At 32.6% G+C, this 24945-nt stretch overlaps 3 protein-coding genes across 3 annotated transcripts in view; 1 reads left to right on the plus strand and 2 right to left on the minus strand.

Moving 5' to 3' along the window:
• Positions 1-6633: 6633 nt before the first annotated feature.
• LOC111699290 (histidine-rich membrane protein KE4 homolog 2) lies at positions 6634-10884 on the plus strand. Its single transcript, XM_023469923.1, has 2 exons — positions 6634-6712; positions 9822-10884. Exon 2 carries the CDS (start codon positions 9829-9831, stop codon positions 10444-10446), a length of 618 nt encoding a protein of 205 aa, XP_023325691.1. The 5' UTR covers positions 6634-6712; positions 9822-9828; the 3' UTR covers positions 10447-10884.
• A 3168-nt stretch (positions 10885-14052) lies between these two features.
• LOC111699315 (uncharacterized) lies at positions 14053-19417 on the minus strand. Its single transcript, XM_023469957.1, has 7 exons — positions 19329-19417; positions 18495-18552; positions 17769-17788; positions 16682-16772; positions 15553-15657; positions 14779-14839; positions 14053-14309 (listed from the first exon to the last, which is right to left on the minus strand). The coding sequence occupies exons 3-7, from the start codon at positions 17774-17776 to the stop codon at positions 14224-14226; spliced, it is 351 nt and encodes a 116-aa protein (XP_023325725.1). The 5' UTR covers positions 17777-17788; positions 18495-18552; positions 19329-19417; the 3' UTR covers positions 14053-14223.
• Positions 19418-21723: 2306 nt separating this feature from the next.
• The window catches only part of LOC111699323 (uncharacterized), a gene marked incomplete in the record, with an annotated part of 4555 nt that continues 1333 nt past the window's right edge, over positions 21724-24945 (minus strand). The window contains 5 exon segments of the mRNA XM_023469964.1: positions 21724-21823; positions 22768-22807; positions 23629-23692; positions 23992-24070; positions 24461-24546. Coding sequence (XP_023325732.1) covers positions 21724-21823; positions 22768-22807; positions 23629-23692; positions 23992-24070; positions 24461-24546 — 369 coding nt within the window.

Consider the following 24945-nt stretch of genomic DNA (forward strand, 5'->3'; position numbering starts at 1 on the left):
AGATACCACCCCCAGGGCGCAAGGATCGATGCTTGAGAAAGGAGTAACAGTGTAGAGGGAAGGGTATTGAACCCTCTTTCTTATCTAGAGAACGGCATTTATCTTGCCGGCAGAGAAAGCAGATCGTCAGCAATCTTACCCCGGAGTTCCATAGGGATAACTTTGTAATCTCTGTCTATCTGTTTGTCCGATCATTACTAAGGAACTCCTGGTTTGATTTGCCTCAAATTTTGATGGGGGAACTCGGGAGACCCACAGGAATCTTCTTTGCTTAATTTTGATATGCTAAGTTGAGTACTGAGTAGGTCTACTTTTTACAGGATAAATAGCTAAAATAGCAAATTTCGACAAATGGTGGGACTAACTTTGACTTCCCTTAGCCACTAAAGGTTTCCTAGCTAGTATATATAAAAAGTAGTAATTTCTATTTGTCTGTTTGTATGTCCGGTAATAACTCATGAACAAGTTTTGTTTGCAGGCAACGCTGGGTTACCAAGCTTGTAATGTAAAGAAATGAAATGTTGAACAATCTCTTACTTCGATTTACAGGACTATTGGTGTTAACACAAAGTAGGGAATGTATGTACTCTACTCTATGTAGTGTGCATCGGAACATTTGAATATACTGTTGTTAAAACAAATTCGAAATATAAGGAAGACGATTGTACCGACTCAAATGCCGATGCCTATTTTCAAGATGTGTGAAGATGATCACAACTCAGTCTCAGAGAGCTACCCTGGCTCCTGCATGTTGTTAATATAGATACTTGAGCAGCAGCAGACGATGCTTACATCCAGCCCATCAAGATGTTCCAAGAGTTCTAACGCTCCGCCACATGAGGATAATCTCATCTCTAAAGAGTTTACTAATTGAACCTGGAAGTTTTGTAGGGGATTATATATCCTACGAGAGCCTGGAGAGAGCAGAAACCTGCTGTTACAGTTCTAGTTGATCTGCACTACCAACATGAAGCTCTACATAGCTCACATGAAGTTGCTACTGATTGTCAATTTATAGTTTCTTTATTAATATTAACCAACCAATTTTAACCCTACTTGGGAAACTATTTCAAAACTTTCGTTTTTATTAAATAAATGTTAGAAATACCATTAGATCTCTTTTATTTTATTATATTGACTTTTAAAGTCAACAACTGTGCTTAGTAGTGACCGTATAGTTGTAAGATGTTTTGTGGCTCACAAGTACTGTACAAGTATATAATTAGCGTGTTGTACATTATTAAATTTGTACATTACATGTACATGGTGTATATTTATAAACGGATTTGAAACTTTAAAAAAAGATTGCATTCAAAAACATATTAGTTGGATCATTAAAAGGTTATCAATCTACAATTGCACTAAATTCAAATCCACTTAACTAAAGTGTAAATCATATGTACAGTATCTATGTTTGTATATTGTAAAGGCTGTGTCTAATGTATTTATATTTAAGGACCTGAAGCTTCCTTGTTAATCTGTTTATTTCATGTACTGTGCACAGTGCATATTATACTTAAAGTATATTGTACATACTCTCATATAAGTTCATTGCTCTCAGTTGGAGAAATAATGCACATCCAGTCCAAAAGGGCCATTGAACTCCTTCTCTTACCTAGAGATACCACCCACCAGCCCCAGGGCGCAAGGATCGATGCTGGAGAAAGGAGTAACAGTGTAGAGGAAATGGGTATTGAACCCTCTTTCTTATCTAGAGAACGGCATTTATCTTGCCAGCAGAGAAAGCAGATTATTAGCGATCTTAGCCATGGAGTTCCATAGGGAAGTTAGTTAGCACAAAGCATCTGATCAGAAGAGTCAAATGGAAATATATTCGCCCCTGGCGAAAGTCATGCATATTTTGATCAACTTTAATTGGTCCAACAATAATCTTTTGTATCGTTATAATGTAAATATATGTGTGTGCAACCATGCTTTGTTATTCCACTCAATCTTGGCTTTTTATCACTGAATTCTTTTCAAGTCTATAGTAAAGGCTGTGTCTATATAAGGACCTGAAGCTGTAACCTGAACCTTGTTTATTTTATGTACTGCACAGTGTATATTCCATGTACAGTATCTATGTATGTACTCTGTATGGTAAAGGCTGTGTCTATATAAGGACCTCAAGCTCTAACCTTGAACCAAATAGAATCAATTTCCCCCAGTGTAAGCATTTACACATGTTTACACCCGTCTTAAACCATACTCCACTTACGGCCTGGACCTACGCATTACTGGAAAATATCCCCCCCCCCCCATTATTTACATCCCTCCCATACGAAATCAACTATTGCGTCAATCCGGCAAAACAATTAAAAGTATTTTTACATATATTTGGGGCGTATTGTGCATTTTGCCAATGCATTGGACGAATTCATTTTTATTGAGGCAGGAACTAGTTCATTAACTGCACAAAGTTTCTTCATTCTTCCGGTCTTTTTCCTTGATAGATAGATAGACCCTCACTCCTTAGGCCTTCAGTTTCCATATCAAAATATTTGTTTAAATTTTCAGAAATCGGACTTGTTCAAGGACAAATTCTTATTTAGCGTTTTCTAAATTTTGCATTGGCTTAAACGAATTGTCTCCTAACAAATTGAGAAGTTTTTGCTTTACAAATAAAAATCGAAATTATCATAAAATAAACAAACAAAATATTCCAAGATTTCAAAATGAATTTTTTAAAAACGAAAGCTGTCCCTCATAACCTATACAATTAGGTTGACTTAAAGTCAAAACATTAGTTCTGAGTTGAATGAAGGTAAGTTGTTTAACATGGCAATATTTTTGTGATTAATAGTTTAAAGGGGCTGTATAAAAAACTCATTCATTCTTGAATCAGTCAAAGCAAGCAAAGGGCAGCATTGAGAATCGAATATGACACTCTACAAAAAAAGATTCTGAAGAAACTACGCCTGCAGTCCCTTAAAGTATGATCTATTATGATTATATTGTTGATATCGTTTTATTACACATAATTCACGTAATTAATCCAAGGAACATGCTTGATTGAGAAAACTCAGGATTTAAACTTCACAGATTTTACAGATAGGACACTGTAACTTAAAAGTTGTAAGCTCTCAAGCAAAAATCTATGAGAAATTTGCAAATTACTTCTCTAAAACCAAAGCTAACAAAAAGTGCTTTATAGTCGTAAAATGTACATGGAAAGGACTCAAGGAAAGCATAAATGAGTTATTTACAGTGTAGATTATAAAAACGGTAAAACTAAAGCCCAAGGCGTTGCGACCCTGTCTTTAAAATTGATGAAACTGTTTATATAAGAAGGCTAAATCTATGTGAGGACGAAATAAATTTGAAAACTCTATCTGAGAGGTTGGGCATCATAGCCTTGTTCTTTTTTCAACACCTTGAAGGTTTTTGGTTTGGTTTTTGCAAATATGTTCCCATAGGATAAAGATTTGATGAAATGTAAGGAACGCAAATGTTTAGAATAAACAGCTTTTGAAATTTGTAAAACTTCTTAGAGTTTTGTGGAACCTTGAAAAGTCCAAAAACTCATAAGTCTTGAAAAAGGATCTAATCTGTTTGCAGAGGGGCGTATTTAGGAATACCCCCCTGAATACGCCTCTGGCTGTTTGCCCAACAATTCACAGACTATAATAATAAAAGGTAATAAAGTGCTCTATAAAATAATGTGATTTTTCCAACAAGAACACTGTTCGATATTATTGCATTTGCATTTATCCCATCTCTATAATCTGTGTTACCTATGTAGAAACCATTGCATGACAATGCGTTTTAAAGAAAGAAACCTCAATATTAAATTTAATTTATTGATGATTTTATGTAGTAATTGATTTATACAAGATAGGGTTCAAATCTCTTGTTTAATCTATAAAGGCGGTGTGTGCTACTATGCAAACTCTCATGCAAACATTTATCATGATATTTCCAAGTGCTTTTTTAAACCTAAGTTAGAAACTATACAGTTGTGATTTTAAAATGTTCTTGTCAAGGTCTACACAAAAGTGTACGTGGATTAGTAAACCCCTTGCATTTCACTACTTCAGAGTCGACCCCGTCTTACAAACTGATGCATTATTTGTCTTGATCTATGTGTACTTTGAACCTATAGTTTTCACACAGCTAACTATAGAACTACTAGTGCCGGACAATATCATATATTATCATGAACATTCATACTTTTTTTTTATTTACTACCCGACTTTCACTATATACTAAAGATACAAAAAATCTACATTCAAGAGAGATAAAAAAATGATTTTGTTGCCTTATTATACCTTAATAATATGTTAACTTGGGAACTCAGCTTTCCCTGGAAACTAGACTTTAGAAAAGTCAACACACTCGAACTAAATCATAACCGTAGTTCTACTCAGTTCCTCGATTAATATGTAAGGCAAATCGGTCCAGGGGTCCCTGAACTAATTATGATATCACTACTTTAAATGTTATATTATATTGAGATAAAACAATTGGCATGCGTCGGTAATATGGGACTCATGGGAAAAATACTTGGTTTTGATAAATTATGTGGGATTTCTTTTCAGCAGATCTTTAGAAGGAGCTGTAACTAAAACATGCAAAATTTTAACTGAAATAAAAAAAAAACTAATGTGAGAAACTTGTGTCCTGCTTCGTCATGTTCAATTTACGATTTTGTTGTAACCATAGAGAACAGAATATATAGAGAGGAATTTACTAGAAAAAAGTGTAAAACGGCCATTTTGTTGTACTGTTTCCATACTGCAATATCAAATATTTTTTGAGAATTTGACAGAAACACTGCGTTCAACGTTATCTATATATGAAGTAATCATCTCTGTTTTTCTGTCTGTCTGATGTTCGATCATAACTCATAAAATCCTTGACCGATTTGTCTCAATTTTGTTTGGAAAACTCTGTAAAACCACAGGAATGTGCATAACTTGGTTTTAACATTTTAAGTTGAGTAAGCCGACATTGATAGAAAAAACTCCGGGCAAAGCTGGGTTCCCAATCTAGTCTTTTGTATTCTTTAAACCCCTGGATCTCTTTTTAGCTTAGATCAAGGAAGTTATGGTGTAAAGAGTGATGATGTACGCTAATCCTTTGCAGTACAGCTAACTGAGCACACAGGTTATAGAGAACTATCATCCTAGGCTATAGATCCAGGAGTCTGTTTTTGGCTGACATCAAACAAACAACCATAGAGTTTCATTACTCTATGCAACCAACGTATAACTTGTTGAAATCAGTATGATTTAGGCCATATTATTAATTGTGTCTTTGGCGCTGTCCTCAACCTTGTCTCTATTGGGTATCCTTGAATCTCCCCCCCCCCTTGTGTTCTCCTAGGGCACATTCTCAAGCCCTTGGGGTTTAGTTCTTTTCACTTGGTTTTGGACCCCCCCTCCCCCACTTTATGTTGATCACACATTTTTAAGCACGGTTGTGGACCTCAGCCACAATTGTATTGGTGACACATTTGTTATGCCTTTGTGGTTTTGATATTCACTAATTACACTCTTTTATCACTTACTCTTTATCGTTCCGATACACTACACTGCCCCCTTTTCCCAAAGAGAATATCTATTCTGTGGCTTTTTCATTGAATTTTTTGGCCATCCGAAGTATATTCCAGTCTTTAGAACAGCTGCTCACCCCGTTTTCCCGCGTAGTTTTGGGTACTTCTTTAAATTTAGGCAACCATGAATTCTTTTTAGCACCCACATACTGGTGCTTTTTGAACTTCAATACCCCTACCATTCCTTGCCCCTTTTTATTTTGAGCACTCAACAAGATACAAGATACGAGATCCTAGATACTAGTTGCTAAATACTAAATACTAGACATTCAATACTTGATACTGGATACTGGACACTGAATACATAAAAAGTTTACTTTAAAGAATTATCAATAGAGGGATTTAATGCTGTGACCAGTTTATGACTTCATATAAAAGAAGTATTTGAACTGTGGTAATGTTAAGAATGAAGGAAATTGTGTGACATCATTTAGGACAAGGTTCGTGAGCTGGCTTTTATTGCGGTCTGTTTACATATTCTTCTACTTGAATACCAACATTGTCCTGGATTTGTGGTGCTCGGAGATTCCGCTGAATCATGGAACAACATCGTAACAAGCAATCATACTTCCCGCCAAAGTAAAGAAAGGAAGAGTTTTCACAGATTTAGCCAATTTAGGACTTCGTGGATTTTTTTAAACTCTTGGCGAAGCGAACCTGGGGAGATAGAGAGGGGGGGAGGAGGGAGGGATATAATTTATTAAAATTGTTAATAGGTCAACCCCCGAGTCCTGATGTGGAATGTTGTGCATCATTAGAATAATTCTTAATTGTCTCTAAACAATTAATATAATGACCCGGCCCCCAAACTGAATAATGATTGGTGCATGAGCTAGGTATATGAAGGTTAGGTTTAGAACTATATAGGAGAGAGACCACACAGGGCTCTGCTAGTCTAGCGTATAGTTTCGGAGATGCCTAGGGCGAAGAAAGCGGCCCAGTGTGTGTGTGTGTGTGTGTGTGTGTTTGTGTTTCACAGACGGGTTTCAGCTTCAAGTGTATCCCCATTCAGATTTCTAGCATGCTTAGTATGCGCGTAGTGGTCAAATATCTATCTATCTATCTGCATAAGTCCTGTATGTCGGCTTTAGGCCCGCTTTACTCCACCATACACAATATATACAACCAGTCAATATATATTCTCAGCCCTGAACACAGGTATAGGGGAATATACTGGAGAAATATCATTAATCCCCCCCCCCCTCGTCCAGACTTTCTGTTTCATTTGACCTTCATTGTTAATTTGAACTCTTCTAATTTTCATCTTGTAATCCTTCCCATTACCTTCCGTTAATTCTTCTTCCACCTTACATACATCCTCCATCTTCCACTCATCCTACTCCCATCTTCTACTCATCCTACTCCTATCTTCCACTCATACTTCTTCCATCTTCCACACAGCTACTCCCATCTTCTACTCATCCTACACCTATCTTCCACTCATCCTACTTCCATCTTCTACTCATTCTACTCCCATCTTCTACTCATCCTACTCCTATCTTCTACTCATCCTACTTCCATCTTCTACTCATCCTACTACCATCTTCTACTCATCCTACTTCCATCTTCCACTCATCCTACTTCCATCTTCCACTCATCCTACTTCCATCTTCCACTCATCCTACTTCTATCTTCCACTTATCCTACTCCCATCTTCCACTCATCCTACTCCCATCTTCTAGTCATCCTACTTCCATCTTCCACTCTTCCTACTCCCATCTTCCACGCAATCTACTCATATTTTTAACCTGTATAACTCAAGATTCCAAAGTACACAGTGAAATAAAAAACTCTAATAACTCAATACCAATTAGTTACATACACATTAAACCCACTTTATAGTAACTTACAATAACTGATTTCAAATTAAACACGCTCTTAAAGTAACTCACACTGATGACAAAAATTAATTAAATAACAAACACACACTGCACAGTATTGTAACTTACACTCACCTAATACAAAATACAAAATATAGTAATTCACAAAATTTGATTGCAGAGTAAATCCAATCACTTAACTCACAATAATAACTGAATAACTCACTGATTACAGAACGAACACACATTAGTAAATCACAATAACTGATTGCATAGTAAGCACACTCTGGTAACTCACAAAGTACATTCTTTAACAACTCACTGATTACATAAAGAACACACACTAGTAGGTCACAATAACTGATTTCATAGTAAACACATTCTAGTAACCTCACTCACTGAGTACACAGTAAACACTCTATAGAAATTACTTTATACATAGTGAACACACATGAATTAGAATAACTCACCATACTTAATAGCATAATAACATATTTAACTCAATCTAGAAACCCACATACAAATTTATTACAAAGAAACATGATTAGTAACTCACTATAACTTATTATACAGTAAATACATCCTAGTAACTCACAATAGATTCACTCTTGTAATGTAACTCACACATTTTTTTCGTAGCAAATACACTCACAATTGCTAGTAATTATCCATGCCAAAATTTTCTTAAAAATCTCTAGCTGACCAATTCCAAATTTGCACACCCCGCCACTTCTTATGCAAATATATGTTAGAAGCAGGCAGTAAAACGGCAATAAAACAAGCAGTTCAAGTTGGCTTTCTGGGTCAAAGCCAACTTGAGTCCAGACTTAGTTGTAAAGTACGTGAAACGTTTAAACCTTTAGTTTTCAAATAAGATCAAGGTTTATTTTTATGGAATTAAACAAATTGGTCATGACTTGTAGATAATGATTATAGATTATATTTTCTCATAATTTAAAGATAGAAATTTCCAAATTTTAATCGATGAAGGCGTCCTAGCCTCCCAGGTTTTATAATTTTTATTGTATGTTTAAGCTAGAGATGTTATTTTTGGGGGTCAATACCCCCCCCCCCGTCCTTCCGACCAAACGTAAAAAATAGTTTAGTATGGTAAATAAAAATACCTAAATTTTTATTTTAAAACAAGAATTGGAATTAAATACAACGTGGAAAAGAAAAAACAATATGATTGAAGGAAAGTATTCGTAAAAGGGAAAAGGTTGTAAATTCTTTTAACTTGATTTATGAAAATATTATGTCGTTTTGTATTCAGACGTTTTAGGGTTCTCTCCTATTTGATATGCATAGGATGTAAGAGAGTGAAACTTGCCGGAAAATATCTATCTATGAGCTCCCATATTTGAGGTTTTGACCTAGCTATTTCTTCGTTTCACACTTTTTGTTCAACTCTTTACTCTTTACTTGATTTCCATTATGTACTTTGATTTGAGAACATCTAAAACACAGTTTCTAAGTTTGATTAATAATGGACGGGGGGGGGGAGCTAAGGTGTGGTGTTCTTGTAAATCCTTTAAACAAATAGTGAAAGTACAAGTTTATTGAGATTTGACACATATTTGACACAAATACAAATAGGCCGTCATTCAAAACTTTTTTTGGGTTGCATTTTTTAGAAAATTTCTACAAAATGTTTAAACAGTTTTAATTAATCAATAAATAACTTGTATCTACATGCTATTTTTGTTTTAATTTTCATTATGTAATGATAAATTATCTTCTTTTTATAATTGTAAATAATTATTGATTTTATTATATAATAACAAACTACACTAGTTTTGAAAATCTTACTTCTGCTACAAATATCAATTTTGCGATAATCATTTCGAATATAACAAAAGCTAAAATTTGGATAAAATATATGAAAAGATTTAAAATAATCGTGCAAAGTGTATAAGCATATATAGTTGATTTGATTATTATGTAAAACAAATTAGAAATTTTTTCCAAGATTTGGTAAAGTAAAAAATAACATAACAAATTATTTAGAATTGATTTGGTTTTCAAACTTTTAAACCAGATTTCTGTATTGCAAATTCGACCAATTTCGTAATATTATTGGGAAAATGTTAGGATTTGTGGTTGAAAATTCTCACGAAAATATAAAGAAAAAAAATCTTCTTTTTACACGCTTACGTTTAAACTGCACGATATTTAACCCATCAGCTATAAAACTGGTAATCTTGCAGGGGCAGGAGCAGGGGGAATTGTTCATTAGAAAATAAATAAGAAATGTCAAAAGTTTTTAAATGTAAATAATAATCCATGGAATAGGGGAGAAGGGGATTTTGCACCTCTCAGTGTATTGTATGCTCTTGGTAATGAAGTAAATTACACAAATGTATCTCAAAATCGTAAATACATTTTAAAAGGAACTAAAGCATTCTTTTTATAAAAAGATATTAATCAACTTTTTTTTTTTATTTCAGGAACAATATGAGATTTATCTGTGCACTAGCTTTTCTTATCGCTGCTGTCGCTGGAGACGGTACAGGTGGTCACCATGACCACGGACACGGTCATGATGCCGGGCACGGGCATGACCACGGTGCAGCTGCTCCTGTTGTATCAGCTGCTGCTGCCCCTGCTGGAGATGAATACGGATCCCCCCAGGCCCCTGTAGTAGCTGATGAATATGGATCCCCCGCTGCTCCTGTTCAGAACAACTATGCTGCTCCTGCTGCTCAGACCTATGCTGCTCCTGCTCAAGCTGCTCCTGGAGGTAGCTCGGGGTACTACTATTACTACTACCCCGTCAAACAGAACAATCCCCAGTCCTACGCTGCTCCTGCCAATGATGACGGTGGTCTCTTGGGCATCGGCGGTGGAATTGCTGCAATTATCGCTGCTCTCGCCAAGAAAAAGATTATTCTCATCGCTATCGCTATTGCTGGAGCACTTGTTCTCGCAGCAGTAGGAATCAACCTAACCTTCCCCACTGGACGATCTCTGTCCGATCTGTCCTCCAGCATTTCTCCTTACCTCACTGAAGCTAATCTCTCCGTTCTTCAAGATTTCCTGGAAACCGCAATTGCAAACGTTGAGAATCTATAAGTGCTGAAATCAAACATCAACCATTGACAATCAAAATTGATAGTGCCATCCATTGGATATGAGAGTTAATGTGCTCTATCCCTTTGGAATTCCGCCCTTGAAAGTGGAATCCTGAATTATCGTTGAAAGTGAAATCTGAAACCTCGGAGCGGGAAACCAAGATGGCCGTTTCCCACGTGTTCAGAATGGATCAGAATTACGGCTAGCTCCGGGTGGATTTGTCAGGTTTCAGTTTCGCAGATTTTTTAGATTCCACGTTCTCCTTTTGAGCTAAGGACTGCGATGCTCATCAGCCTTGCTCCTTGGCTCCTTATTTAAACCTTTAGTTCTTCCTATTTACCACTATCTATAAATACCTCTAGTTTTTAATTCAAATATTTCTTTCAAAATATTCAAAAATCTTCCGTCAGCAAATACTTTAAAACCAGCTTTCCACAGACTGCACGGAATCTTTAATCGGAATTTACTCTTATACTTAGGGTTTCCTGTAGTTCTTTCTGTGCTAAATCAATCATTATGTCATATCTCAAGGAAGAAAGCCATGTTTATTGTTTAGACGTCTAATCATTGTTGAAGGTCGTCACTAAAGTCTCATACTTTGTGGGTAACCCTGTATATATATGTAGCTAGATTAAAAATTAGAATTATGTTTGAATAAAAGCCAGGAACCGAAAATAGTTATTTTGGCCAATATAATAGTAATAGTGGACTGTGGAATAAGTGTCTTCTAATTTTTAAAATATTTAAATATTAAGTTTGCTTTACTTTTAGCTGAATATTGTTATTTTTATTGTTTAAAAGCGCTATTGGTTTTAAGTGTCGCAACGCCTTACCCTTGTTTTACCTCACTATCTCATTTGTACTTTTAAGTAGCACTATTCATGTACATTTTAAAAATAAAATTCACTTGTTTTTACCTTTAGTTTTTATAAAGTAATTGGCAAAATTATCATCGGTTTTTGATTAAAAGCTTGCAACCTTTAAAACACTGTGATTGTTCTGCGTTCGATTTAATTTTTTTTTAGCTTGAATTGTGTTTAATTATCACAATTTCCTCCATTGTTTCTGAACCAGAAAGCCCAATAAAAAGATCAATTTTCTAGGAAAAATATAAGGATATCTTAATCTGACAAAAGAGATTTTTTGAAAACAAAACATGTTCAGAGAATTATTTCAAAAATTTCAACCTTTATAGTGCTTTTATTTGTTATACGGACAATACTTTCTTGAAAGAGTGAGAGAGTTTGAGAGTCAACATTTTCCTTTTTTTCTACAGTCGTCGTCGCATGTATCAATACAATGAAGACGAAAAGCTAAAAAATTTTAGCTTCCTAGCGGTAAAGTTTATTACGTTTGTACGTTAGTACTGTAAGTAGAGGGGTATTATTTTAATATGCTTAAATAATAATTTTTATTCTCACCATCATCATCATCAACATAATTATTATCATTATCATCATCACTATAATTACTACCATTATCATCATCATTATAAGTATTTTCATTTTCATCATCACTATGTTAATTTCATCTTCAAAACAGTAAAAGTACTCTTAGACTTACTTTGCTTTGCCTTCCGCTCTTTTTCTTGTCTTCATCTCTTGATTTAATTTTTCCAGCAGAGCATAGAAGTTCACATATAGCCTAGTAAGAAAAATAATCAGCTTCGAAATTAAGTTATTAAAATCAATTTTCAAATCTGTTAGGTCTATGCAAGTTCTTTCAGCTAGGGTCGCTTGTTGGAGGTTTTCTTTATCTTTATTGTGAAGACGACATTTTGAAGAAAACGTGCTAGTTTCTTTAGAAACAGCAAAGGTAATCGTGATAAAGAAATGATCAATTCTACGATTCTACTATGGCTTTAATTGAAAATAAATATGTTCCTAAACAGCAAATTAGTTTATAAATAATTTGTTTACATGTTTTGTCCTTAAACCGTAAAATGTAAACAAAGTAATTGTCTTTTTTACAGATCACTTTTTCTTAATGTTTATTCTCACATTTACATGATTGTAGAAATTGATAAATAGAAATCTGTTTTAACTAAACGATGCGATGAAATAATCACATTCTTAAACTATAAATATAACTAGCTGATGTGCCCGGCGTTGCCCGTGGAATTTAAAAAAATCAAATTTTGAATTTTTTTAGCCTTTGTTACCCGCGGGATACTCAAGGGTTTGCTAAAAAATTGTCTGCACATTCGGCCCAGCCGTTTTGTCAATTATAGCTAACATATAAATATATATATATTTACAAATATATATTTATATATGTGCGAAGAGCTTTATCATAAATTAGCTGAAGTGCCCGGCGTTGCCCGTAAAATTAAAAAATTTATGAAAAAATAAAAAAATTGAAATCGTTTTTTTAGCCTTTATTACCCCCGGAATACCCCTGAGTTTCCTTAAAAAAAATCCACCCAATTTGATGCAGCCATTTGGTCAGCTATAGCTGACAAATAAATATATATACTACAAACATATTTGTATGTATGAGCGAAGAGCCTTATCATATAGATATATAACATATATAATTAAATATCAAGAAATAGTAATTATATTTAAACTTTCTTTTAAAAGTAAATATTTGCCACTTATCTTTATAACATTCGTTTACTTCCTTTTATCTCATGACTATAGTTTTAGTAGATGTAAATATTTCCTTTTACTGTTATAGCGACGATATAAGGAATCATCACTAATTGGATAATGAGATAGATAGAAAGATAAATGTTACCGCCATGCAATTTCTATTGGTTCAGAATAGACACCTGAACCCTGATTGGATCAGAAGCTAATGGACTCGGCATACAAGAGGGTCATTTTCAACTCATTTATTAAAAATGAAATTTTTTTCTTTGGATTTTTGAATATTTTTAAATATTGATTTTAAAGTTTTTTTTTATATCTATAGAATTAAAAAAGGTCCGGCCAGACCGAAATATATTTTCAATAAAATGTGGAACTTTACACCTTCTTTATTTACCCTATAGAGGTTTGGATCATCATGAATACACAATTTCAAATATTAATCTAAGATCTAAGGTTTTTTTAATAATATGTGTATTTAATTAAACAAAGTCTCTAATTTGAAATTTATTTCATGTTAAAACTTTACAGAGCTCAAATTCTAATATTTGATTTAATATAAAATGGGTAGATATTGCTCAAATAATTTAGAAGCATTTCATTTTTTATAGTGAAGGTAAAGTAATTAAAATAATTTTACAAATATCAATTAAAAAATTGATTGATTGATCGAATTAACGAATAATCAATTGAAAAATCGATTGATTATATAAATTTGTCAAAAATCAATAAAAAAATTGCTTGATTTATTAAATTGATCAAAAATCAATTAAAGATTCGGTTGATTGATTTGGTAAATAATCAATTAAAAAGTCGGTCAATTAAATGAATTGATTAATAATAAATTAAAAAGTCCTTTTATTTATTAAATTGATCAACAATCAATTGAAAAATGGATAATTTGATTGTATTGATTAACAATCAATCAAAAAATGGATTATTTAATTGAATAAATCAACGATCAATTGAAAAATAAATTTATTTATTTGATTCGTTAACGATCATTTGAAAAATAAAAAGATTAACGATCAACAGAAAATTAAATATATTGTTTGAATTTATTAACGATCAACTGAAAAAATTCGTTAATGGATTGAATTAATCAACTGAAAAAGGAATTGATTGAATTGATTACCAATCAATAGAAAGATATTGAATATCACCAATCAGTTGAAACATGGATTGATTAGCTTGAAATATTGTTTTTGTTTCTGACTTCCAAAGCATTGAAGAGGAATGATGCCAACCAATGAGAGCCGGCATAATCACTTCCTAAGCAATATTTTTCAATATTTATATTCTTATCAACAAATATTCAAAGGTCTTTGCCACAAACTCTTATTTTCCTATCCTTATATCTTTGTTACTCAATGTTTTGTAGACCTTAGATATTAAGAATTATGAATTATATTAGATTAATGATTTAAATTTAAAATATCAAAGGTGCACATCATCATTTTGCAAAGATGTAGGGATTAGAAAAATTGAGTTTGTGGCAAAGACTCCATTTCCTTTCCGTATATAAGTAAAAAAGGCCCTTTAATAGCTTAGATAATTATATTATATAGCTTAAATTAAATAGCCTAGATAATTTGAAGATTTTGTAAAAATTAAGTAATTAGGCTCAATATTCTTTTGCTGCTCCCTGCGCTATCTTTTCCAAATTCAATTTCAATGCTAACCCTATACTTGAGCTCTAAAGACCTATAATATATAAAAACGAATATTTTGTTTGTCTTACCAACAACATAATCAATGCTCTTCAAAATGTGTTCATCTCCCATTCTAACCAGACGAGATTTCTAAAAATATAATTATGATTCTTTGTATAGTTCTGGCAATTTGTCAGTTTTTAGAATAAAAAAATATTTTAACAATCACTTGGATAGAGGGAAGTTATTTGTCTTCATTGCCCGCAGGAATAAATAATTTAAATAACATTCCGGCGATAAAGGCTAGTTTATCAACTGCATTTACCATATCTTGATCAGCTAGTTTATCAACTGTATTTACCATATCTTGATCAGATAGTTTATCAACTGTATTTACGATATTTTGATCAGCTAGTTTATCAGCTGTATTACCATATTTTGATCAGGTAGTTTATCAGCTGTATTTACCATTTGATCTGTAGTTTATCAGCTGTTTTTATCATATTTTGATCTATAGTTTATCAGCTGTATTTACCATATTTTGATCCGCTCGTTTATCAGCTATATTTACCATATTTTAATCAGCTAGTTCATCAGCTATATTTACCATATCTCGATCAGCTAGTTTATCAGCTGTATTTACCATATCTTGATCAGCTAGCTTATCAGCTTTATGTAAATACCATATCTTAATCAGCTAGTTTATCAGCTATATTTACCGTATCTTGATCAGTTAGTTTATCAGCTATATTTACCATATCTTGATCAGCTAGTTTATCAGCTATATTTAGCATATCTTGATCAGCTAGTTTATCAGCTATATTTACCATATCTTGATCAGCTAGTTTATCAGCTATATTTACCATATCTTGATCAGCTATTTTATCAGCTATATTGAAGAGAGCCCAGGCCCGAGAAAAGTTGAGTCCATCTAGATGAACCAGTTTACCATCTGTACGATCTAATACCTATAGCAAGGGTAAACTATTTATGTATGGATTTTTTAAGGATTGTGAAGTAAAATAATTGGTCCAACTCAAATCTGTATTTTCAACAGTTACATGTGTGATATAAATTTTATTGTAGAGATAAAGTAAAAACATGAAATGTGAAAAATTTACAGTTAATGTGTAAAAAAAGGGTTCTTAAGTATATTCGTATAAAGTTTATATTTAATAATATTTGTTAATTGTTTTATATACAATGCACTTAAAACGACGATTTTTTGTCCACTATGTGTCTCTCCTATGTGGAGCCATTCAGAAACATCAAAAGCAGAGACACCTAGAGGCCAATCATTGTTTAAATTGCATCATATGTAAAACCAATAAAAATATTATGAAATATCAACTATATATGAATGCGTCGAAAAAAATCAATGATTAAAGGTTGTAATATCTAAACCTAGATAAATTTGTCTAGGTATCTGAATGATTTGCTTTAAATTAAATTGATTTGTTTACGATCTGAGTCAAATATTGCAACTTTCTGAATTTGTATTGCCGCTACATCCGCGTGGTATGAGTCGTGTTTAACCATTTTCTCCTTATAGACGCAACAGATAGAAGTAAGCTTGGTAGCAATCACCATCGAATATTTTTCGACGTAAGTCTATACCCCATTTCATTTTTCGCGAACACTCCCTTTAAAGGGACTGTAAGGGTAATTTCAAGTGGTCGTCAATATACAAAGATATCAATTCTCGGTTTATAACGGCACCCTTGAAACCTAATTCTCGGTTTATAACGGCACCCTTGAAACCTAATTCCCGGTTTATAACGTTTCTCTGATTAATATCATGGAAGATATTGTCATTTTTCTAGGCTTTGTTTATTTCTGCTTTGTTTATAAAATTATAAACAATAATATCTATTTCATACTTGATCAGACATAGCTGTTAATGGGTACCCAATTGTGAATCGGGCATTGTCATCTTTGCTTGGAGTATCACTTGAAATAACCCTAACAGTTTTATTAAAAGCGGATGTTAACCTCTCCAGGTTGCAGATTAAACTCCTGATCAAAGAGCTGAGGGAGGAACCGGTTCAACCAACCAATATATTCCTCAGGGTCCTCTATCAACCTGTAGATATGTCCAAGAGACTGTAAACACGACTTAAAACTCTTCAAATATGACGATCTTAATTTGAATTAAGTTTTCTGTCCTGAATGTAGTCTTTAAATGACTTATTTAGAGATTTTGCAAAAAAAGAATTAAGTTTATAGATATACTGCAGGCGACTGCAGGGAATCATAAATATCAGGAAACAGATAGTATAAATCCCGTAGAATCGTCTTTGAAGTCTCATCTGTGTTTATACAGGCCGTAACACATCAAAGGAGTTTAGACATTTTAGTTTTCACATTTTCACTTTTTGACAATTTTTAACAAGGGGTTTTATCAACCCAACTAAAAAATCAACGGAAACACTAAAATTAAAATAAAAATTAAAAAATGAGTCCACCAAATACTGTGGAATGAATTTCGTCCTTCAGCTTTCTTTTACATTTTAAGAAAGAAACATCTCACGGAGGTTCCGAAAACAGCTTTATAGGGAAAGGCTTAGTAAACAGCTGACGGAAAGGCTTTGTAAACAGCGCACAGAAAGGTTCCGTAAATAGCTTACTAATAGTTTCCGTAAACAGCTGACGGAAAGGTTCCTTAAATAGCTTATTTATAGGTTCCGTAAACAGCTGACGAAAAGGTTCCGTAAATAGCTTACTTATAGGTTCCGTAAACAGCTGACGGAAAGGTTTCGTTAATATCTTACTAATAGGTTCCGTAAACAGTTGACGGAAAGGTTCCGTAAATAGCTTACTAATAGGTTCCGTAAACAGCTGACGGAAAGGTTCCGTAAATAGCTTACTAATAGGTTCCGGAAACAGCTGACGGAAAGGTTTTGTAATTACAGCTTTAGGAAAAGTTCCGTAATTAGCTTACGGATAGGTTCCGTAAACCATGTTCTGATATATTTTATATAAAGATTTTAAAGATGTTTTTCAATCATTAAAGAATAACTGTAATAATTCTTAAAAAAGAATTTTAAAATAAATATTAAAGAAAAGAGTTTCTTGTTACCTTGCCATTAGATCTGCTTCCTGGACTCAGGGTAAATCAATTATTAAAAATTCAAATGCTTTCTGAAATGTCCTTGTATTTTGTAAACAAAGTGTAAAATCTCATAAAATGCAGTAAAGTTCTTGTTTTCAAAAAAATGTACTGCAGTACTGCAGATGTAGCTTGAAATTTAAAAGAGTATCGTTAAACAAAAATATCGAGTTTCCTTTTTGAAATCTAAACATTTTGTAGATTTTGATTTAAGAGATTCGATAAAAATGGAGAATATGAAGAAACTAAATAAAAATATTTCATAACAAAAATATTGATATTCACAAAACTGCCTAGCCCCATTCGTAAAACCCGGGATTTATAACTGGTTTTCGTAACGATACCCTGTCTTAAGTTTAGGCTCTGGACTTGATACAGAGTATTGGTATGAAAACCAGTATCGTAAACCCGGGTTTCATGAATGGGGTACGGCAGTTTTGAAGATACCAATATTATTGTTAAGATATATTATTTCATGTGGTTTCTTTACAATATCTGTCTGTTTTCTAATTCTTAAATTAAAGTGTACACAAATGTATAAACCCCAAAAAGGAAACTCTGAAGTTTCGTTCAACGATACTTCCTGAAATTTCCGGATAAGTCCACATTGATCTGTATTTTTTTGCAAGTATCCATTCTCAAGATTACAAAATCCGAAAAAAATATTTTCTGATTTGAACAAATATTGATTTCTGCCTGAAGGCAGGGGGAGAGGAAATCATATCCACTCGGTTCATAACTTAGGGGACATTCACTAAACAAAAACGTCCGATTCACAGTGGTACCTCCATCTCAACAACATAAAGAAAGCTATTCATGAAAAGTGTTGAATTCGGAAAATTCTATTTGTTGTATTTGTGGCCTAAATCCGCACTGAACTCTTTTTGAAATATCGCTGTTTATCCAAAATGCCACTTTAATTCTGAATGGTCACTTGAAGGTAGCTACGGTCTCTTTCGTTAATAAGATCTGATTTGAAGTATGAAAAACGGGGCTATAGAGTTTATTTACATTTACTGTAACGTATTAGGAGAGCTTAGGACATAGTTGTATTGTAAACAATACTAAAGCTTGACAAAGATTGAGCAATCACACTGTTCCATAAAAACTATTTGTTTATAATGTAAACATAGTTCTAGCCTGTGAAGAACATGTCCGATTAATATTTGTTTATAATGTAAACATAGTTCTAGCCTGTGAAGAACATGTTCGATTAATATTTGTTTATAATGTAAACATAGTTCTAGCCTGTGAAGAACATGTTCGATTAATATTTGTGAAGGTAACGTCATTTTTGTAAACCTGTTGAATTCTGACAATCTACGACATTGTCCCATAAACCCAAATTAAAAATAATAAATGTTTTGAAAGAAAAAAAGGATAGCTTATCAGACAATTGTTTTAAGGATACCTTTGTGAATCGGCCATGCTTCTCCAGGGCTGAAGGTTTACTTAAAATAACGGAAACAGTCCCTTTTTAAACATTTTTTAAATATCATATTTTATTTAGGTATTAAAAGTTGGTCTAACCTATCGTTTAAATAGAATTTTGATGAAACATTTCTTATAACTTCTTCCAACTTTAGGTTTCCGTCAATACTAAAGAACAAATCTGGATTAATTGATCAGAGGTGGGATATGTGGATATCGAGATCAATTCTTGCTCCTGTACTTTTGTTAATTTTCAGATTAGTTAATTCTTTATTCGATATCCTGTGCACTATGATCTTGCCAGGCTACATTTGTTGCATAAAACGTGCTGGGTCAACTCAGAACTAGTAAGTAGTAAGTAAGTAATTATTTATTTATAAAATATAACAAAACATTAAAAATTATGTGTTTAAGGAGAAAATATTTGAAAACCTCTAAACATAGAAGTTGTGGGAATATTTCCCCGCAATTCTAAAAAAATATAAAAAATTGAAATAAAAGGAAAAGAAAAGGAAAGGAAAAGGAAAGTTACATTTTTGTTTACATTATATTTGATATAAACTAGTGGTGGATTGTTAGTATTTTTCGACGATGAACTAACAACTTTTTGTAATAAAAATGATAGATTTGTAATGCTTAAAAAAATAAAATAGACTTTACGCAAAACGGGCATTTTTCAGCATCTTTTTAATTCGCGCCGATTTTTTATATTCTTTATGTTTGATTATATTTTTTACTCTTTTTAATATTTTTAGTCTTTTCTTTGTAAAGTCGTCTTTGCTTTCTTCGATTCTTTTGCAAACATAGCATGTGTTAGAATTAAAACATTTGTTCTAATGATAAAAATCTTCAGTTAAATTCTGTTTAAAATTCGAAATAAGATTGATATTTGAAAGCTTAGAAAAGTGTTGTTTATTTTCATACCATATTTTAGGAAAATTGTGAGGGGGAGCAGTCCAATTTTGATAAATTTTACTCTAGGAATATAAAAATCATAATTTTACTCTAGAAATATAAAAATCATAATTTTACTCTAGGAATATAAATATCATCTCTATTTCTATGATTTGCGCTAGGAATATATTTTTGATCATGTGAAATCTTTTTCAAATGTTGGGGGGAATTGGTCTCCTTTAAATTGAAATAAAAATTTTATAACATTAAAAATTTCTATTCCTCTGTATGACTTATTCTAGGTAACCTAACTAGATAACCAGACTGGACAGTACGACTAAATGCATAAACAAGACGTGTTTTACCGGCATGGATCATTAAACTTTTGGACAGGGGCGCGTTAAGAACAATTTCTCTGTGGAAAACAATTACAGCCAATCAGAAGCTAGATAATTCAACCAATAAGAAAACTGAGAAAATACGGATATTCCAAGTCAAGATATTCCGATGATGCGTAAAATTCAAAAGTGCCCACTGTGAATATCGATAATCGAGATCAAACAATATGGGATAATAAGTACCAAACAATATGGGATAATAAGTATCCAACAATATGGAATAATAAGTACCAAACAATATGGGATAATAAGAACTAAACAATATGGGATAATAAGTACTAAAAAATATGGGATAATAAGTACTAAACAACATGGGATAATAAGTACCCAACAATATGGGATAATAAGTACCAAACAATATGGGATAATAAGTACCCAACAATATGGGATAATAAGTACTAAACAATATGGGATAATAAGTACCCAACAATATGGGATAATAAGTACCCAATAATATGGGATAATAAGTACCCAACAATATGGGATAATAAGTACCAAACAATATGGGATGATATGTACCCAAAAAAGTTCCCAGGTCATTATTTAAGTCGTCAGTTTTGAAAGATTTATTTCAGTATTATGATAAGTTTTTAGTTTTATTTATTTTTCAGTAAATACTTTTGCCATTGACTAGATTAGATTGCCTTTTTATTGTATTTAGAATGTATTCAGATTCGGATTTTTGTATCAATTGATTAAATAAATATTTGATTCATTAAAATAAAATTTTCCAATGTTTATTAATTCCTTAACCCTATCACGATTGAAATTTTAAATTTTAAACGGCTGACATTAGAACGCTAAAATTTCTTCACCTTTTCAGCTTCGTAGTTGTGAATAAATTTTGCTAAAATTTCCTATTTTTTTATGCATAGGGTAGAATGGAGGACTGTCAAACGGCTGGTCGGTGTTTTAAAAAAATGCTCAATTACTTTTATATTAATTAAACTATAGGGCTAAAATTTATATATTTGAAAAGCCCTTGAAAAATAAATAAAAAAATAAATGGAAAAACATGTATCTCATGTTAATATTTGGCAAGATTAAAAAAAATATTTTTGAACATTTTTTCCGACGTCCTTCTAAAACATTTTAAAATGCTCCCTTGCACCCTTACCATTAAAGTTAGAGGTCTAGTTTTTTTGATAGGCAGGCCTTATAAACTTGGACTAGGAACATGTATCACACTCCCCTATCTCAACCTAAAGGGCAAAATCAAAGGGGGGTTTGGAAATCACCCCCCCCCCCNCAAGACCGAAAGCTGTATTTGCATGTTCTCCAACTCTCACAGGATATGCAAGCCTGAAATTGAAGACGACAGTAAACTAAGAATTCATTTCCACAAACTCAAAACTTCGAATTCCTATATCTCTGCAACCTGATGGTGTTGACTTTTCATATTTCAAACTTAAAGATGATTTAATCTAATTGAATGTATAGTTCGAAATATCTAAGGTTTATAGACATTGGGTTGCAAAGATATGGGGATTAGAAAATCAGAGATTGTGGCAAAGACTCAATCCCTTTTCAGAACTTGTTAAGAATACATTATTAAAATTAGATTTTGTATGGTGGTATCAGAAGTATACTTTAGTTAGAAAAACATCGCAGTGATCAATTTAAAAGTTTTGAATGGCAGAAAATGAAACCTGATTTAAACTAAAAATCCCCCATTATAAAGATGCTTGAAACCTCCCTTTACAGGGACAGCAAGCGTAATTTCTAGTAACCCTCCATTCAAAGAAGGGAATTCCCCCTTCACAACGGTACACTTTTAATGTTTTTTTTTTTTTATTATCTACTATGAATGAGAAATCAAAGTTTACAAACTGTTTATTTTTAGTTGGGAATTTGTGGCTTGCGCATTTTTATTGCAGGAAAGCATGAAGGGAATATCAGAGTAAATCTATATAATAAAACAAGACATTCATATATATGTCTATATATGTTGCGTATAACTGGCCAAACGGCTGGACCGATTGGGCTGAAATTTTTGAAAAAAAATTTTTTTTTTTTAATTTTAAAATTTTTTTAAACATTATTTTTCGAGGGGGCAACGCCGGGCTCTTCAGCTAGTTATAAACCTAGAAAATACGTTATGATATTTGCACATTATTGATCAGATAAAGGTTTCAATGGTACGGTTGTAATTTTGTGTGTAGGGTTCCATGGGTCACTTGAAATTACGTTTACAGTTTCTTTACAAATATAATGTTACTTATAAAATTAAATCCATTTTGTTTTACCTTGGAAGAAAATCAACGTAGAGTTCAGCAATATAATCAGCTGAAAACAGATTAGTTTAGAAAATAATCAGCTGCAGGTAGATTAGTTTAGAATATAATCAGATGCAGGTAGATTAGTTTAGAATATAATCAGCTGAAAACAGACAAGTTCAGAATATAATCGGCTGAAAACAAATTAGTTTAGAATATAATCAGCTGAAAACATATTAGTTTAGAATATAATCAGCTGAAAACAGATTAGTTTAGAATATAATAAACTAAAACATATTAGTTTAGAATATAATCAGCTGAAAACAGATTAGATTAGAATATAATCAGCTGAAAACAGATTAGTTTAGAAAATAATCAGCTGCAAGTAGATTAGTTTAGAATATAATCAGCTGAAAACAGATTAACTTAGATTATAATCAGCTGCAGGTAGATTAGTTTAGAATATAATCAGCTAAAAACAAATTAGTTTAGAATATAATCAGCTGCAAGTAGATTAGTTTAGAAAATAATTATCTGAAAACAGATTAACTTAGAATATAATCAGCTAAAAATAGATTAGTTAAAATATAATCAGCTGAAAACAGATTAACTTAGATTATAATCAGCTGAAAACAGATTAGTTTAGAATATAATCAGCTAAACATAGATTAGTTTAAAATATAATCAGCTAGAAGCAGATTAGTTTAGAATATAATCAGCTACAAATAGAAAAGTTTAGAATATAATCAGCTGCAAATAGTTTAGTTTAGAATGAAATCAGCTGAAAACAGATTAGCTTAGAAATAAGACAAATTATAAGCTCTCAGCCAAACACAACTTAAAAGAAAATGAATCATTGTCTTTGAAATATTTGAATTTTGTAAGGTTTACCAAAAGTTTTGAGTGTATCAGCAAATTTCACAAATTCTTCTTGGTTTGAGGTTTGAAGAGCCATCTGTAAAGATTTAAAATTTAAAACTTAATTTAAATCATACAGCATAATTCTGGGACACTTAAAAAATATATTACAGTGGTCGGCGATAATATCAATACAATGAAGACGACTTTTTAAGAACAAAGCTTTTAAAGTAATTTTCAAATTAAAAGTTTATAAGTAAACGCATGAGTAGCTGTTATTTAACGATTTCTCATTGTTTAAATGATTAAGTGTTTCTGCAGTTTGAAAGCTTGGTAGAACTCAAAATTGAAAAAAGGTCGTCTTCATTATATTGTTAAATACGACGACGATTTTACCTGAAGTTTTAAGAGCCAGGCCCAACCGTATGTTCTTTCAAAAGATTTTCCAGGTTCTTTTTCAAAATATTCCATCTCTCTTTATAATTTCAAGGAGTATTAAAAGGACTGAAAGCGTAATATTAGATGACCATCTATGCGAAGATGGGAATTTTCGATTTAAAACGGTACCCCTAAAATCTTAATCTGAGTAATCACTTTTCCTGACTCGAAAAGTGTTCATGAAATGCGCAAGTCACTTTCAAAGAGAATCCTCAAATAAAAATAAACAGTTTAAAAAACATTGATATCTAATTCATACTTGATCAGACAAAGCTTTCCAGGGTACCGTTGTAAATCGGACTTTGCTGGAAAGAACACAAATTTAAGCCCCCCCTTCCTAGAAAAATCCCTTCATAATTCTTTCTATTCTATTTTTAAATTTTGGGACAGTTTTGCTAAAAATGTGCATCTATTTAGCAGCATTTACCTGCGTACATTGTCCTGTGTGAACTGAGTTGAGAACTCGGAACTAATATTCGGAAACACTTCAGACTCCGGAAATAGATTCGCAACCTGAAACGGAATGTTCACTTGTTTTTAAACTAAATATACATGTTTACTTACAAAGAATGAGATGTTACTAAAACTCATAACAGAGAGGATATCGGTGTAATTTCAAGTGACCTTCCATTGCTAGAGTCAACCGGGACAACCATGGCGAGATACTTCTTCTATTTGATTTCAATCATGTTTTGGTTCAGAATTTAACAAATTTTTCCGGTCCCAGTTTGTACTGTACCTAGCTCTATGGACAGGATTAGTCGGTGCAAAAAGGTTGACGCGGCCAGACTTTATGCTTCATATAGGTTGAATTTACTTTTACTAATGGGGCAGAGGTGCGTCACGAGCAGCCGTAGAACATTTGAATTTCCGAGCCGGGTCAACCTTTCCGGTCCCAGTTTGTACTGTACC

The sequence above is a fragment of the Eurytemora carolleeae genome, unplaced genomic scaffold (genome assembly GCF_000591075.1).
Source record: "Eurytemora carolleeae unplaced genomic scaffold, Eaff_2.0 scaffold116, whole genome shotgun sequence".
In the NCBI taxonomy this organism is placed as follows: Eukaryota; Metazoa; Arthropoda; class Copepoda; order Calanoida; family Temoridae; genus Eurytemora; species Eurytemora carolleeae.

Coding starts and splice junctions, on each gene's coding strand:
- LOC111699315 (XM_023469957.1), bottom strand. Junction 15,658..16,681: donor TTAATCTGCAACCTGGAGAG/GTTAACATCCGC, acceptor CCCTTGCTATAG/GTATTAGATCGTACAGATGG. Junction 14,310..14,778: donor GAGCATTGATTATGTTGTTG/GTAAGACAAACA, acceptor AATATTGCTTAG/GAAGTGATTATGCCGGCTCT.
- LOC111699290 (XM_023469923.1), top strand. CDS start 9,829: ATGAGATTTATCTGTGCACTAGCTTTTCTTATCGCTGCTGTCGCTGGA.